This window comes from Anolis carolinensis, chromosome 2 (genome assembly GCF_035594765.1).
Source record: "Anolis carolinensis isolate JA03-04 chromosome 2, rAnoCar3.1.pri, whole genome shotgun sequence".
Lineage (NCBI taxonomy): Eukaryota > Metazoa > Chordata > Lepidosauria > Squamata > Dactyloidae > Anolis > Anolis carolinensis.
Window position 1 is genome coordinate 288,956,166 of NC_085842.1, and position 14,867 is coordinate 288,971,032.

The window sequence follows — 14,867 nt, forward strand, 5'->3', positions numbered from 1 at the left end:
ATAATTATAATGGCTAATGGAAAAAATACATTTAACATGAAGTTTAAATAAAATTCTTTGTTGTTTTTACAGACTGATGAGGAGAAGCGACAGGGACTACCAGTAGTTATGCCAGTATTTGATCGAAACACCTGTAGTATCCCCAAGTCTCAAATATCCTTCATAGAGTATTTCATAATGGACATGTTTGATGCTTGGGATGGTAAGAAATTCCACTTTTCATTTTCTATTTTGCAGAACTACTTCTGTTTAATTCAGAAATATAGCAGAACATATATGTTCAAATCCATCTAGGCAGGAATTGTGTATTAAAGAATATCCTTTTTGTTGTATATAGCTGACAATTCATGCTAGTGAGAACATGGTGATTTAGGCAGGGTACTCTTGTTCATGCCAGTAGTGTAGTTTTGGCAGTGAATGCACATATGCATACAGTCTTTTGGAGACAGAGTTCTCCAATTTGGTATCCAACAGATATGTTGGAAGCAACTCTGTCTTTAGTTTCTCTCCAACTACATTTTGAGGGTTCAAGTTGGAGAAGGCTGAGATTACTGTGCTTCAGAGCTTTAGGAAAAGTGTATAATAGTGGCCAATTTTGGTTGGAATTCTATCAATGACATTTGCAAGTGTAACTAGAGCTTATGCTTGCATATATTCTTTTGCAAACCTTGCAGGAGATATCCAGTTATCTCTGACATCCCTATTCTCTCAAGCCACAGGGATGCACTCAGGCTCATTCCAGATGTTATTGAGCATTGAGGGGAAAAGAAAAGGTCACTCACTAGGGTAGAAGCTGCCCTTTCTTCTCTTCATGCTCAACAGCAACTGGAATGAGCTGAGACAGATTTTCCCAGTCAATGGTTTTAGGGTTGTTTGAGGAATTCATCTTTGCAAATTGTGAAGCAGACTAACCCAAGGTGTATATTGGAACTTAGGTCCCATCCACACTGACCATTTAATGAGGCTTGTCTGTGGTGGCCAGACAACAAACTCTCATAAAAGAGAGACACATCAGTTCTCTATGGTTTGTGTAATCACCATTGAGCCTCAAACTGGTTCTACGATTTCTTACATAATCATCTATACAGCAAAACCACTTTCTTCATTACTGGTTTGAAATTATTATTGCTTGCAGTGGCTGATTCCTTGTATCCTTACAGATCCCCTGTACTGTCATATATGTAGGGAATGTGAGTTTGAATTAGTTACAGATGCATTAAAGTTCATTAATTTAAGCCAATATCTGTTAGATAATGCATCCAAGAATATAAAGATAAATATTGTACGACTTTCTGTGTGTTCTCTAAAAAAAATACACACTAGTGTGGCTATGGGATAAAATGCACAAATCATTCTGAAATTGAGTGTTCTGAAAAGAAACATGGCTACAAGCCTGCCTGAAAAAGGGATCATTCTGTGTTATAACATTTTTTGCAAGTCCCACTTGAATTCTCCTTAACAGTAAAGCAAATTTCAAGAAATTACCTCCTCCTGCTGCTTCCCTTAGTGCAGTGGTTCTCAACCTTGTGGGTCCCCAGAAGTTTTGGCCTTCCGAACAGCTGTTAAACTGACCGGGATTTCTGGGAGTTGCAGGCCAAAACACCTGGGGACCCACAGGTTGAGAACCACTGCCTTAGTGCTTCTTATACATATATACATTTCATTGTATAAATGTGATCTTCTCAACCACAAAGGTGGATAAACACTACTCACTCTGAGAAATATGTTGTGAAATTGAAATTTTTAAAATAATAACAATCACATTTCTCTCTGTCTCAGCATTTGCACATATACCTGTTCTGATGCAACACTTGGCAAATAACTACAAACACTGGAAAACATTAGATGAGTCAAAGTGTCGGAGTCTCCAGCTTCCTTCAGAGAATAATAATGGAAGCTGAAAGAACAATATGGAACATCATAGCATTCCACTCACACTGTGAACCATTTACTGGTATGGACCCAAAAGAAGTAGACTTTCCTTCATAAACAAGCCAACGAAGAAAGGAAAGTTATTGCTTAACTTCAGGATGGTTCAAAGTTCTACAAAAATTGTTTTTATACAGGTGATAATCTAGAGACCAATAAATGCTTTATAAAGCTATCCTCTTTTGTGGCACAATAGATCCTTTTAAAAGTAGTTTTGTAAAAAATGTTATAATTTGTCAAATTGACAAAAAGAGTACATTTTGTTTGCAGGTCAAAATTGATTATACATATGAATCCCATATGAGGGTGTCGTGCTAAGGAAAACTAGCTTCTTTGGAATAAAAACCAACTATTTAAGGAAAGCCTTGTTTACAGCAACTATCCTTTATATGGTGCAAGAACTTTTAAGAGAACAGAACAAGGAACATGAGAAAACCAGCAAATTCAGCTGTGCTTTAGTGGAGTAAAATGACTGTTTAAAGAGCAATCTTTTACTCAAACCTAGCTTCAGTCCTGTCAGAGAATACTGTCAGCTGTTTTTTCCTTCAGTCATTAGTTGTGTTCAAACATTGTTCAATTTCAGAGAAGCACAGTTGCCGTGACCCAAATGTGTCAATGAGTCCCAGTTTCCCCAGTTTCTTCAATGGGCTTCAATGTCAAAGTGGGCAGTCTATGTGCATATACACAGCTAGCCTTTGTCATAAATTGGGGACACTGTGGTTTCCATGCACAAAGATTCCTTGGATCTGTTTTGCTTGTTTAACCAGCATTTATCTGAAAGGAACACTGGAGAGTAAATTGATACTTTCTTCTGCCTTCAAACAGCTGACAGTGAGCCATATTGTGAAGACATCTCAAGGGAAGGACTAGCACCCTCCTGGCCCTCAAAAAATCTCGCTTAAATCCAGTATGATGTTCACCGTAGTGCCATAATTCTTGACCCTCTGCAGCCCTTGTTGGAATTAAAAAGCTATTCTGGAGCTCCTCACCTCTGGAGCAGGTTTTGAGGTTTTTATGGGGGAGGATTGTTTCCTGTCACTTGCATTCATGGAAGATGCTTCCGGAATCACAGAGACTGTATTGCATAGGAGTCTTTGTTTGCCACAGCAGCAGCAGCACTAGAGTCCGTCTCTGTATTGATAAGCAGTTAAAGGTGTCCACTTGAATATTAAAAATGGAGATAGCTGCAGCAGGTCTAAGAAAGTCTGTATTAAATATTTTATATGTGAGCCATACAATGGAACCCTACTTTTATTTTTAAGTGTATATATTACACACAAACATAAACTAGCCATATTCAGAAAGATCTCTGAATCCACAGCTGTGCAGAGATCTCCTCTTAACTTTTCTAGATGGGAGATAGATGCTCATGCACCGTGTTTCCCCAACAGAGGATAGGAATCCCCCTGTGCCTTGATAACCTGGACTATCACCATTGTTAAAGTAGTCTTAAGACACTGACCATAACATTAAGAAAACAAGGCCATGTATATTCTAAACCCAGAGTTCTGCTTTATTAAAAGAAAAACCACTGTGAAAACTTTGCATCAATACTCTTGCAAGATCCAAATAAAAATAGAATAAATAATCCAGTCCTAATAAAACCCATTATAACTGTGGTAAAGAAATTGAATGCAGAAAGTTCTACCAGACGTATGACATTTTTGTTTCAGCTGCCAAAGCACAAATGTCTTCATGCTCACTGTAACCACACTTGGGGACTGCCCTGTACAAACCACAAACTGAATGAGTGTTGTGCCTTTATGCAACTGCCATTCACTGCAATAGGGCTCTCACAGGAGTTATTTCTCACAAATTCTGCTGTTTCCCCGAGAAGTATGAATTGAGCTTAGGACCAGCATTAGATTAGACAATTAGACATTAGATTAGACAATCACCAATTATCAGTTGTTACCCACAAAGACTTTCTAATTATTTGACTGATATTTAACACCGTACATTAGAAGAGGCTCTTCAAATAGTGAAATGTACATAATTTTGCATCAAGTATTACACTGCCCATTACAAAGGACAAGACTTTTACGTTTTGTAGTCCAGGTTGGTTAACCAGGTGAAGCAAACTTCTGGAAAAAAATTGACAATGATTGTAGCTTACATAATGTGCCAACATTTTTTTCAATGTTTTGTATCAATTTATGTAAAATAATGTAAAACATTCATAATTTCCATGCAGAGAAATGTATATAAGCTATATTTTTGTTAAATTTTAACAATTTACATTGCTATGTATTATAATGCCACACTGTGCTGTTTCAATTATAGTGGTTCACTGCGATATTCTTAATTTCTGATATGTACTACCATCAAGGCCTATATCTGATTAAATTTTAATTTAATTTTTATTCACATAGTTTTAACTCAATAGTTTTATTTATCATGGGTTGTGTTTAAAATAAAACATATGTAAACAGAACAGAAGAGCTCCTTCTACCTCTGGAAGCTTCCTCCTTCAGTCCAAAAATCCTAATGGAAATGGGAAAAACTATCAACCATCTTTCATTCCCACACCAGTTCCTTAAACATCTAGGGATTTTTGGAAGCATTTTTAGATGGTGGTGATATGGTTGAGGTGAGCTGGCCAAGTGGCTTTCTACTTTTCTTCTGTTGATGGAGGCTGAGAAAATATCACTCAGGGGTTACTCCTGCCTGTGAAATAAAGACTGCATCCAACCCTTTATTGTTTTCCTAGCTCATATGCCTGGGTGTTAGGGGGGCTGCTGCTGCACTGCTTTTATCCCTTCTTTTTTTTTTTTCCTTCCCTTCCCTTCCCTCCTCTCATACCTTTCCCCCTTTGCTTCCTTCCCTTCTTTTCTCCCTCCCCTGTCTCCCTCACAATGTCTCCATGACAACATGGTCTTTCCTTTCTTTTTCCTTTCCCCTCATACACATATCACCTTTCTTTCCCAGTGAAATCACAGAGGGCCACTTTACCTAGCAATAGCATTTGTACTACAAAACATACAGACATACATACATTCATAGTTTGATACACACACACACACGTGTTTTGTCCTCTGCCAATATCTCAAGTACACAAAACTATCCAGCTTCTATAGAACAATAACAAATTAAATGAGAACAAGATATATAATTAATGGCAGGAATTTATTGCGAAAAAAAGAACAAAATTAAACACAACTTTTAAAAATAAATACCGTATTTCGTTCACTCATACTTCCACACAGTTATTCACATTTAAGGCGTCTTAGCTCCTAAGCTGCAAATCTTCACTTTGTTCCAATTTATGAAATAGCATTAAGCTGCGCAGTCTAGATTCCCGTTCTCCATCTTTCCACAAGATAATAAAGTTATCAGCAGAGCAGGTTGCCAGGCCATGTTCGGTGAAGTACAGGAACATCTGCAAGAAAACTCATTGTGTCAACATAACACATAAAAATGCTCCACTTTTTTCTACACACAAAAAAACCTCAAATAACGTAGCTCCCTCACTCTAGACGGTAAATTTGAGGAAACGTAAGTGCCAACCGCACAAGAATAATTTACAAGTGAAACATCTGTAGTGAAATCAAGCATTATATATGTGGTTCTTTATTCAACAGCTTTCCTGCTGCAACTTCCAAGCAGTTACTGAATACATACAGAAATGATTAAGAACGTAATTGTGCATGTATTCATGACAGGTTTTTCCTGCATCAGTCATATAGTCTTAGAGAAATCTAGCTACTGACTGTTCTAACAGACCTGTACTGCTGAAGAATGGCCAATCAAATCCCCAATAAGATCCAAGGAGAAAACAGTGGTGCTCTCTGGTGCCTTCTTAGCTAGGTGACTGGCTTGCTTGTTTGTCCTTCCAAATCCCCAGATACTGAAAAAACCTGGAGAAGTAATAAATTAATACAGTTAAAAATTAAGAAGAATGATGTATTAAAACCACATCCTCAAAAGTCTTCTGTTCAATCTTCACTTTGGCCCTTACAGACATTCTCCATGAATTGGGCATCCAATCAAAATAGACCAGTTCTGTAAGCTGATTAGAGTATCTTCTTAAATTTGTGTGTCTGCTTGCATCTATTTCTGCTCCTATCCAAACATCCACAGGAAACTGACAGCCAAACTGACTGGAGACTTCCAAGCAAAATAATAACTTTTTATCAAAGCAACTCATTATACAGGATAATCAAAGATTAAATACTAAAAACAGCATTGTGAAAATCAGTTTATTGGACCTGGAGGAGGCCATGTTGCTAACTACATTTTTAATTATTTTGTCACTTGATTCTAAACCAAATATTGGCTAGAAGTACACGAAAACAGGCCTCCTTTGCTTTCATACAAACAATACACAAAATATGTCTATTTTTATATGTTGAAATGCAGAAAGTATTATCTACAGAGCTCTCCAACTTTACGCCTTCCTGACTTTTTATGTAGCTGATCTTCCCTTCATGTATACACACCTGAGGGAACCGGCTCCGCTGTGAGGTGCTGTTTCTCTCGTAATTCCCATATGCGAACACTGCCATCTTCTGAACAGGAGATTAATTGCCTGCTAAAATTAAATCCAGTATTACACACAACTGGAACATTCTCCAGAAGCTTATTTTCATAAAACCAAGACATTCTAAAGGTTTATCATAAAGGCTGATAGTAAATGTACTTGGGATGGGACAACTCCTGGAGCTCCAACTCTATTTAAACTGGCATGTTAAACTCAGGTGCCTCAAGAAGGCTTTGCCAAAAGGTCTACCTGTCCTAGACAATCAGAGTTGGAAGACACCACAAGGGCCATCCAGTCCAATCTCCTACCATGCATGACCACACAAGGTTTGATCTTCCTTATAAAAGGATAAGATCTAAAGAGTCTCTTAGCACCAATTCAGCTGCTGGATTCTTAATGCTTACATCAGTCAGGAATACCAGCTTAAGCATGAGCCACTTTTGTCTACTTCAACGGAGGTAAGGCTGAAACATACTGTTTTTTGGAAACCCCACCAACTGACTATTGACTATTTGTACTTGTGGAACCAATGTGCTAACAATGATATTTAAATAACATTTGGTTTGCTAGTGCTTTAAGGTATGTATCCTTTCATGAGGCTGACCTTGTTTCCTTAAGACTCCTGCAAGGAGGAAAAGAATTGGAAACAGCACCTTTTATGTGATAGCATCTATGCTTTGGAACACCAGTCTGGACACAAAGTCAAAACTTTGCATTATAAGGAGGATTTAGGGCACTGGCTAACGTTTCTTCATTTGATTTTATGCTGAGAATTGTGAAGACATTTGAAGGATTCTTAAAGTGTACTTGGTTGTACTAGTTTTTGTTATTCTGATTTTCTAATCCAACAAATGCAAAAAAGGCAATAAAATAGTAAAGTTTTTACTGCTTCTAATGACGTTCAGATATGCAACTCCACAAAAATAAAAAATGATCTAAGCCCTGCAAAGTTGACTGTCAACATCTGAGACTTTGACCTTGATGTCTAATATTAAAAGATACAGACCAGAATCTAAAAGGCTACATACAGAAATTGACACATGTAATCCATAAGTTTTAATCAAAAATAGGTGGACATGAGATGCCAATACCACAAAGTTCAAATAATATGAAAACAGAAGAATGTGTCAATATGTTTTCATGTCAAGCTCCAAAATGAATAGTAACATTTTAACCATAATAAAAATTCTGGCAATTTAAGCTTTGTGCAGAGGTTTTATCTGACAATTTCTGAAAAGATATACTGCACACAAACCTTACATCAGCACTATGGTGAATACACATTTAGGAAGTCAAGTCTCTTATATGACTGTATTTGAACAATTCAGATTATGAATACTTTATTGTCATATACAAAAGAAAGTGGTTATTTTAACATAATAGGTTGAAATTAGATTTAGTCATAATTAATATGAGTTGAATCTAGACTTTGTATGTACCCACTTAACTCTTAGACATACTTACATAATCAATGGTGCTATGCCTAAGTCCTATTGATTTTAATTGGTGTGCTTTAAGGATGACTAAACCTAGACCCAATTCACCATGTTCACTAAGTATAATTTTTGTTACTTCCTCATTAAAAACAAAACACTGCTTTTTAAAAGAAAGCTATTTCAAATACAGCAATCCAGCATAAAGACTACATTTTTCTTACGGCCAGAAGAGCTAAACATGGTCGAAACACTTAGGCTGCAATATATTGTAAGGCTGAGGAGGAAAAGAGATATAAATCAATTGTGGTCCTATTCATCTTTCTGATGCTCAGACTTTAAGTGTACAAACAATCTAGTGCAACTTGCACCTGTTTGGAACTGTTGTAATGTGTAGAACGGTGGAGTCATGAGCAGTCTTCTGAAAGGCAATCACACGCTTCATCTGAAGGTTATACACGTATATGCCCTTTCCAACAGCAGCAAAGACACACTGGAAAGAAAATGCAATGGAACCTCATAAGAAAACAGACATATTACATGGTGCAATGGATTTCCAAGAACTGTGCCTCTGTTACTTTTCAGTCTTATGCCAAATGATTGGGAAGATAAAATGTAAACAGCCATTTAAATTGTAATTACCAATAAAATTATACACAAAAACTGGACATTATGTTTAAATTCATGTGAATGATACAATTTGAAACATCCAGTTGTACAGGAAATGATTTTGATCTCAATCTCTCTTCAAGGTTTCTTGTGGCTGTGCTGGTCAGCTCCATCCCATGACACCTCTATGTCTGACTACATGTAAACAGATTTGTTACTTACTATATTTTACTGGGGTTTAAGCTGAAGCATAGGCATATTATATTATGCTTATATTGTCTTTATCGCCTTTGCATGGATTTTATTATTACGGTCACAGACCAAGAGTTTAAAACTTTACAACATTAAAAAACTGGAATTTATTTATGAACTAATTAATAGAATTTTCTATCACAGAGCTCTAATACCTGATCAGCCTAGAAATCCAAAGATTCCACAGAATGCAATCAAGACAGTTAAAGTGGAATCGAAGTGCTGTAACTATATAATGTGAGACAGCATAAACTAGACAAAGAAAAGGGTATGACAACATAGGGCACCCTCGTTTGTTTCTTTAGCTGTACCCCCAGACCCAGGCAGTTTATCCCTACACCTCAAGGAGTAGGGAGGTGGGCTGGAAACTGTCCTTTTCCCTTTCTTCTTCCTCAAACAATGCAAGGATGGGATATTTTTAGCCTCATAGTAGACACTTCTCTAACTAACCGAATTCCTTTTCTTCAGCATACTTACTGTGAATGGTTAACAGACTTGAGTAGACAAATTCCTTCTCCCTCCCTCGCCATATCATTTATTAACCGAGAGCCTATGTATTTAAGAAGCTTGTAGGTCCTTTTTATGTTATTTGGTTTGTTGAAATTGTTGCTTTAATTTACTATTTTATAGACTTCTGCTATATAAAATTATTACTTTATTTTTGGATATCCCTATTTATTTTACATATTTTATACATATTAAGCCTCTCATTCAGGTATTGACTCAAGTTGATGAAATTCAAGAAGGTAACTATAGTTTTATAGCCTTTCACAGAATGCCTAGGGACCAGTTTTCTAAGCTAACCAAACTTCATCAGAATGATTTGCACAAAGTAGTAAATTAAGTCTGAACTATCTATCAGTAAACACAATTGCCACAGACTGCATGTTATGAGAAACAAAAGGAATATAGAAACAGAAGTACTTTCAGACTATTTTTACTTATGAGAGCAAATGAAAACTGATTTTGTTCAGGAATCATATTTGCTATAATTAGAAAGTTATCTATCAGACATTCCATAATCACTGAAGAGACTCTTCACAGAAAGAAGTTTCTTGCATGGTTTACTGTAATCAACAAGCCAAAGGTAAGTTTTGCAGTTTGCCCTTTACTCGGGTCAGATTAATTAGCATTCCCATATATGGAATGTGAAAATAAAACTTAAAGATGAAAACCCAAGTGCATATTAAAGAAGTGTTTACTGACTAGAAACGTAAGGGAAAATATAGTGAAATACATTGTGAAAGTTTTTACCTCCTCATCAGAAGCTAAATGTTGAACTGACACTTCACTTTGACTGTGTGATAATTTTATTTCTTGTTGTGGGTCGGCATGAAGAGATGTATCCCAATTGCATTCATAAGCCTGCATGGTCCAATCTAATGAATCCCATACGATTAGCTCTCCCACGTGGGAACCAGTGGCAAACATCACTTCTAGAAAAACATTTGCGATCACATAAATCTCTGCTTATTTGATGCTGAAAGAATTTGAGCTTCAGTATATTTATTACTGGTGAATAGTTTTAACCTACGACATTTTAAATGCAAGTCCATTCAATCTGAGGAGTTGCCAGAACATTTTAATAGAAATCAATAGATATTAAAATACAACAAAACTACTACACTCAATTGGGATAAAAGGGAGAAACTGCGGAAGCAAATACACCACTATTTAGTAGTAATAAAACTGAAAACAGTCTTACCGCTGACACTGACCAATGACACAATACTGTCCTGATGGTCAATAAGGCGTTTCACTTCAAAGACATCCCATTCAGTTCCATCTCTGGAAGTTTTCAGTCTAAAAATTACTTAGGACAAAAAGGGACATTTTAAAATATAAAATATTTCTAAAACATTTTACATTAATAAGAATAATACTGCATGTGACAATGGAGCATGAAAATATTCTGGTATATCTTTAAAACAGAGAATTTCTGCAGATGTTGCTTATTTTACTACTAACAAACCATAGTTTCTGAAATTCCCTTTCTACAAAATCATTAAAGAAACAGAAGCCTTCTCCGGCTTTCTCTCTGGCAGTCCTAGTGAAGATACATTTTAATGCAATTGTGCTTTGACATTACAATTTCTTTGCATACGAGTTAACATAATAACTTTTTGTGTTTGTTCCAGTAGTTTCAGTTGTGTGTGAAAGGCAGAATATAAATCAAATATATACCAAATAACACTTACTCAATTCTTTGCCAACAGCTGCTGCCACACAGTTTTTTGGTAATTCAATCATAGAAGTAATATCTTTCATGCAGGAAACAAAAAATATAATAAAATGATTTATTACAAGCAAATAGTTACCACACAGTATACATTATTTCTATTCAGTTACAGAACACTATCTAACCAGCTTTCAAGAGGTCTAATTATATCCAATATATGGGATGCTATATCCAGGGTCTCAGTTCTTCCCAAGAAAAATATTAAATACATTATGTAGAAAACTAAGCTGTACAAAGTTGTTGTTTTTTATTTTCATAGGCTATAATATATTTATGTGAAGTAGCATCATGTGAATGGACTTTTGCTTGTACCAATTGGATTTTCTACTTCTCCCCTTGCAACCCCATCCAGTATCTTCTGTGGACCGCCCTCAATCCTCTCCTTCTGGTGGTAACCGTTTCCATAAACTGAAAGATGGGCTAATTGAATGCATGCCCTTGCTCTGCTTTTTGGGACAGAAGTGCAGCACAATGTTTATTATTTATTTACTATATTTATACCCTGCACTTCTCACCCTGAAGGGGACTCAGAGCGGCTTACAAATTATGGCAAAAATTCAATGTTCTTTCTTCTAAACTAACAAGACTAGATTTTGAAATGCAAAGCATTGTTTAACCATCTTAATAAATTCAACAAACACTTTGAAACTCCTTTGGTTAAAATGTTAAGAGCACTATATTTATTCAATATATTTCACTTCATCACTTCAATTCTGCAATATGTTTTTAGGATGAATCTCATATTTAATACTGATCATCTTAATACGCAGTACACCTGAAAGAGTTTAATCTCATTTCTAAAGGGATATATATATATATTCATTTGGTGATTTATATACACTGACCCAGCTCACTTAAGTTAACATACAGTTATTGAAGTTTGACATACTCTAAAATTCATAGGACACAGGAGGCTCCAGATCTTTTTAATTCAAAAATTATTACATTGACATTTTCAAAATAGAGGTCAGCTTTAATATATGTTATCTTTAGAATTAAAGAGACTTTGCCAAGTTAGTTTTGTATCATTAGATAGATCCATTTCATTCCCATTTTAACTGTTCTAATGAGTAATTTCCATTTTTTTTACCTGCATCAATAAGATGGCTTGTCTTACACAAGAGATCTAATTTTCGGTTCCAAACACAAAGATCGCTCCCTCCTGACAGCCATACATCCAATCTGTGAAGAACTGTCAAACACTGTGGAGCCAAATGAGACAACCAGATGTATGAGATTCCTTTGGGGAATTCTCATGCAATAATGTTATAAAATTTACTTAGTAAGAAATACAACTGTCAACATGATTTTTATAATTAATAGCAAGGAAAGATAAGGCAGAATAGCAGTGTTTTATGCTTCAAGATCTTGCTGAGGACCTGTTGAGGTAGGGCATAAACACTTCAAAGTTTTTCAAAGAATCAATTTTATCATATATGACATACATACTATATGCTCATGTATACATCTATATTTAAACAAAATTCCGACCCCAAAAAACAAAGACCAATTTAACCGCAGGACAATGTAAGCAGAGTACATTGAGGGCAGAGGGAGCTAATGACTGAACAAAGGATGCCCCCAGGCAAGAGACAAAAACCTTTCCAATGCAAATTAGGGTGATTAACTGAAACATTAATGCTGGCTTCCCAGTGACAAAGGACTCTTGCCACACCCTGGACTCTACACAGATATATATTCTTTCCTTTCCTTAGTTTATCCATACCTCACAACCTCTGAGGATGCCTGCCATAGATGTGGGCGAAACGTCAGGAGAGAATGCTTCTGGAACATGGCCACACAGCCCGAAAGACATACAACAACCCTAAGCAAAATACCTTTCTAAAAAGAACCATTTCCTTCTCTGAGTAAAATGGTGAAAGGCAAGAGCTTAGTCTGTCTCAGAAGAAGTTATAAAGAGGCACTGACACCCTTTCTCTTTCTATTGTGGTGCCATTTCTGACCTTTTTAAATGCCTGGGTGCGAAAATGGCAGAAGTAGAGTCTCTTTAGCACTTCTTCTCAAAGTAGTACCAAGAGAATAGATCAGCACTGGAGCTTTACCCTCTCTGTGGAATGACCCTTGAGTTATCCATAGATCACAATTTTAATTCCTAAACTTGCCCTCAATTTATACACGAGGCTGATGTATGTGCAGGTTTATACAGTAAATCATCTCCCTTTTCCATATTATATCTCTAAAAGATTTAAGACTGAAGGAAATATCAGAAATAGGAGACTGATGCTAATGTGATTTAAAGATCACCAGTGAAGTTTTGCCTCTTGAAAAAGGTTCAATCTAAATCCACAAGTCTATAAATAATTTGATTGTAGAAGTACTTTTTGTCACATTGGTCATGATATTCCAGAGTGCCCTGTGACACAAACTGAGAGAAACGAACCAAAATGATCAAGAACCATTGTGAAGACTAACACTCGTATTGTCTGACACACTTTCATTCAAAAGAGGAAGAGATATTAAGAGAAAGTTTACAAGTTACTTTAAACTATTTTCTTTACTCATAATATTGTAATTTAAGTTACAGAGGTCAGAACAAGAAGATGTGGACATACATCACAGACGCTGACCCCTTCATAATCTCCAGGGGAAAAAATCCATAAAGGATATTGCTGAACTAAGGGCTCCCAAGGTCATGCTAAACTCCTAATGTGAGTTAACAAATACTGTTAAATTAACTAAATGATTAACTGCATCTGAGTATATTGGCGAGTCCAGAAAAATATCAACTTTTCAGCTTATTCTACCCTGAGAACAGAATAAGTTGAAAATCCTGTCAGGTCAAAATGGCACAAATTATTCAGGAGAAGGGGGAACTGAATGAACTGCAAGAGAATTACAACAAACTGAATACACCTTCTGCATTATGCAGCTGCCATCAAGAGTAACACCTAAAATCAACATCACTTCCATTGTCACTTACCTTTACAGTAGAATGAAAGCAGGATACTTTGTGAATTTGCCTGCCACTGTCACAATCCCATATCTGTTTTTATTCATTAAGGATTTGGTGACTTATATATTTAGATTCAGAGTTAGAACTCTAACGGTGGAGATGCACAGCTGTATAATGGGTCTATTTCTATTGTCGGGACCAAGACATGTATCATGGTGAGCAGCCTGCTGCAATAAATCACTCTGACCATGAGGTCACGAGTTTGAGGCCAACCCGTGGTGGGGTGAGCACTAATCAATTAAAAAAATAAAAAATAGCCCCTGCTCGTTGCTGATCTAGCAACCCGAAAGATAGCTGCATCTATCAAGCAGGAAATAAGGTACCACTTATAAAGTGGGGAGGCAAATTTAACTAATTTACGACATTGGAATGAAGAAGTGCCATCACAGTGGATGAAGCAGCTGCTCCCCCCTGTGGCCAGAATCGAACATCCCCTCAGGAGAAGGTTAAATTGCCTCTGCATCTGTCTCTGTTCTATGTGTATATGGGCATTGAATGTTTGCCCTATATGTATATAATGTGATCCGCCCTGAGTCCTCTTCGGGGTGAGAAGGGCGGAATATAAATACTGTAAATAAATAATTACTCCTGCCAAACAAACAATGGGTGTGATATCTATACCACATCTCCCTCCTATACGCAGTTGAGGACATGCACTGGGGAAGTGGATATACAACATCATTTCACTGGGATCTTTTCTGCTCATATAGCTTTTAGGATCAGAATCTGTGCTTATCTCCAGTAGCTTTGTTACATGTAAAATGGAAATCTGTTCACACCAAAACTCCTCCAGGTCTCCCAAGGATGAGTTGACCGACTCAGTTTAAGAAATGAACCACTAATATAGCATGCCTTATGTTTACCACAGCAACAACCATGGCTCGCGTCAGTATTTCTCTGCATAGCTCGCGTCAGTATTTCTCTTATCAAAAAGTTGAAGGATGATGTTCC

At 36.5% G+C, this 14,867-nt stretch overlaps 2 protein-coding genes across 7 annotated transcripts in view; one reads left to right on the top strand and one right to left on the bottom strand.

Annotated features, from left to right (window-relative positions):
- pde8b (phosphodiesterase 8B) overlaps positions 1-4,296 on the top strand; it is a 68,004-nt gene extending 63,708 nt beyond the window's left edge. For all 3 annotated transcript variants that reach the window (XM_003216304.4, XM_062972347.1, XM_008102925.3), the window contains 2 exons: positions 73-202; positions 1,780-4,296. In XM_003216304.4, the coding sequence (XP_003216352.1) occupies positions 73-202; positions 1,780-1,901 (252 nt within the window). In that variant the 3' untranslated portion in view covers positions 1,902-4,296. The remainder of the gene's footprint in view (positions 1-72; positions 203-1,779) is intronic.
- Positions 1-14,867, bottom strand: part of wdr41 (WD repeat domain 41) — a 32,901-nt gene that overhangs the window by 11,024 nt on the left and 7,010 nt on the right. For 2 of the 4 annotated variants that reach the window (XR_010003568.1, XR_010003567.1), the window contains exons 5-13: positions 13,884-13,946; positions 12,033-12,144; positions 10,902-10,964; positions 10,409-10,516; positions 9,958-10,139; positions 8,214-8,335; positions 6,369-6,460; positions 5,653-5,786; positions 5,106-5,308 (exon numbers count right to left, since the gene is read on the bottom strand). Coding sequence is in view for 2 of the 4 variants with exons in the window: in XM_003216356.4 (XP_003216404.2) it covers positions 5,156-5,308; positions 5,653-5,786; positions 6,369-6,460; positions 8,214-8,335; positions 9,958-10,139; positions 10,409-10,516; positions 10,902-10,964; positions 12,033-12,144; positions 13,884-13,946 (1,029 nt within the window). In the remaining 2 variants the exon portion in view is untranslated. Of the gene's footprint in view, positions 1-5,036; positions 5,309-5,652; positions 5,787-6,368; positions 6,461-8,213; positions 8,336-9,957; positions 10,140-10,408; positions 10,517-10,901; positions 10,965-12,032; positions 12,145-13,883; positions 13,947-14,867 lie in introns of those variants that run through there. The other 2 variants (XM_008102924.3, XM_003216356.4) reach the window with 2 other exon arrangements.